At 40.0% G+C, this 2,781-nt stretch overlaps 1 protein-coding gene across 1 annotated transcript; it reads left to right on the top strand.

Annotated features, from left to right (window-relative positions):
- Positions 1 to 229: 229 nt before the first annotated feature.
- Positions 230 to 1,256, top strand: LOC113835578 (tRNA-splicing endonuclease subunit Sen15). Its single transcript, XM_027415195.2, has one exon. It carries the CDS (start codon positions 230 to 232, stop codon positions 737 to 739), a length of 510 nt encoding a protein of 169 aa, XP_027270996.1. The 3' UTR covers positions 740 to 1,256.
- The last annotated feature ends 1,525 nt before the right edge of the window (positions 1,257 to 2,781 follow it).

Genomic DNA, 2,781 nt, shown 5'->3' with positions numbered 1-2,781 from the left:
ATCTTTGCATAGTTAAAATAATAGTTCACAACATATAGTGTAGCAGACATTCTTGGTTATGAAACACAGTAACAAATCAGAGAAAACTCTATCTCACTGAGCATATATCTACATTTCTGGGAGAAATACACAAAAAACTGGAAAACTAAAACAATAGATAGTATAACTGATCATATTAAATAATAAAGTAAAAGAGTGGGAAATGTTAATAGTAAAAAGTAGTTTCCCGATGGAGGAGCACGGCGAATCCGAGCCAACCCCGGGATGTAGCGGCCTTGGCCCGGGTCCCGTTCGCGCTGGCGGCGCCACCCCCCACACGTGGGCTCCCGAGGACGCCTGGATGGGCACACACCCTAAGTACTTAGAAATGATGGAATTAGATATAGGAGATGCCACCCAAGTTTACATAGCATTCTTGGTGTACTTGGATCTCATGGAGAGTAAAAGTTGGCATGAAGTAAACTGTGTAGGAATACCAGAACTACAGCTTATCTGCCTCCTTGGCACTGAGATAGAAGGGGAGGGGCTACAGACTGTGGTGCCTACACCCATTTCTGCTTCCCTCAGCCATAGCAGGATAAGGGAAATCTTGAAGGCATCTAGAAAATTGCAAGGTGACCCAGAACTGCCGATGTCTTTTACTTTGGCCATAGTGGAGTCGGATTCCACAATAGTCTATTATAAACTTACAGATGGATTTATGCTGCCAGACCCGCAGAATATTTCTCTTAGAAGATGACATCTGTCCTGATGCTGATTTCATTCGTGAAAGATTGGATTTGAGGGCCATCAGTCTGCTTCATCTTTTGTCTCAGAGGTAGTCAGGCTTGACTTAGCTAGTCCCAACCCATAAGCTTTCTTTCAGCATAAAACCTTCTCAAGTGGAAGAATCTATATTGCTTGCAAATATAGGGTAGTTAGCCTAGAACTTTCTTATCAGAGACACTACAGTTATATGCAGGTTTATACCAAGGATATGTTCAGAGTGGGGGGACCTGTATATGCCTATGCCATCCCACACCTGGAGTCAATGGACAGGTACCCACAAAATGGTACCTAAGAAAATGCTAAAATGAAAAACGACACAAGAGCATTAGAAAGATCATGGTCATGTAAGCAAATGACACACCAGGCTGTAAAAGTAGACAATCAAATTACCAACTGTGGTTATAGTAGGATGGCAGGGCAGTGAATGGGTAACTTTGTCATCTCTCTCGACATTTCATTTGTTACTTGTATTACCTTTATAATAAAATGTTTTAAAATAAAAAAAAAATAAAAAAAGTAGTTTCCCATGAATTCTGAGATTCATATTAGTTAGCATAAAATGATATCCAACTGTTTATTCATTCAAAGCACAGAAATAATGGTGTTTAACCCTGATATTCTTGAAAATCATGTACACATGAAAAAAGACAGACAAATCAGAATTGATAAATCTTATGGAAAATGTATGGCATCAAAGCCTGTAGTATCTTTTATTGTCTGCTAGGTTGAAGATGCAGAAAGAAGTATCTAGAGGGACTAGAGACATGGCTCGAGAGTTAACAGCTCTTGCCCTTTCAGGGGACCCAGCATCCACAAGGCAGGTGGCAGCTGTTCTCCCTCCAGTCACAGAGAATCTGCTGCCTTCTTCTGGCCTCTTCCAGCACTCATCTGCACCTAGTCAGAACACTCACTGTTACAAAGTAAAAATAAATGTTTAAGAAAGGATATGGAAACTGAAAGGAAAATATGTGATAGACATTGAGAAGTTAAGTAAAAGTTGTGTTTTGAATTATAAGGCAATATCCTTAGTAGGATAGGTGTTGAACAGCATTTATAATTTAATTAGCCATACAGTGTAAAATGTGCACCAAGGAAGATGTCACTCTACCAAATTGGGCCTCCAATTTCATAGTCTTCTATATTTGGTAATCATATTTTTAATAACATAATTAATGTCTTCCTCTAGGGGTCAGACCTCTCTCAATGCATAAGACTTCTGTAGATAATTTCCTCTTGAGGCAGTATATTTCTTTTCTCTAAAATTTTGTGTTAGGAAGAAATACAATAAATAGAACTGAACACTCCAAGAGCCGGTGAAAAAATAAAATAAAAGTTAATCATCCAGAGGAAACTGGTATGAACAATTGACATCCTAAAGGGAAGGCCAGCACAGCACACCAAGACCAAGTTCTCAACACAAAGGCAATTCATTTTCCCCAGAGGGACAAATGTCAGGGAATAAGAGAGTAAGACAGGAAAAGGGGAAAGGAACAAGAGAGAAGGGAAGGAGCATTTTCCCTGAGGGACAAGGACTGCCTCTGCATAGAGAGGAGGCAAGTGTGGTCTATAGGCAAATGCAGTTTATAAAGTGAAAGGGGAAAACACTGTGTTAGGATGAGATGATTTGTTTTGATTGGGCATGTTTAGGGTAGCCAAAAGGTTCTTTTGATTGCTTGTCTTCAAATACTTTGATATCTGGAGCTTGATGGTCAGGCTCAGGAGGAAGTAATCCCCAAATAAGGGAATGGAGTTTGATGGCTAGCTTTAGAAATTCAATATAACACTTTAGCAAGGTAGAGGGGTCAGGGGTGAAGGGTAGAAGGTCAAAAACTGTCAGCACCATATTTGCCATGCTCATGCCTGTGTCTGCCAAGCTCTGAACTGCTATTCCTGTGCCCCATATTTGTATCCTATACCCCATCTCTATTAGAAATTATCATAGACATCACAGGGAATGCTGTGATGATTATTGGTTTATTTGTCTAGTATCTGATGGTGAACACAGAGGGCATT

This window comes from Cricetulus griseus, chromosome 4, assembly GCF_003668045.3.
Source record: "Cricetulus griseus strain 17A/GY chromosome 4, alternate assembly CriGri-PICRH-1.0, whole genome shotgun sequence".
NCBI lineage: Eukaryota > Metazoa > Chordata > Mammalia > Rodentia > Cricetidae > Cricetulus > Cricetulus griseus.
This window is presented reverse-complemented; position numbering and strand designations above follow the sequence as displayed.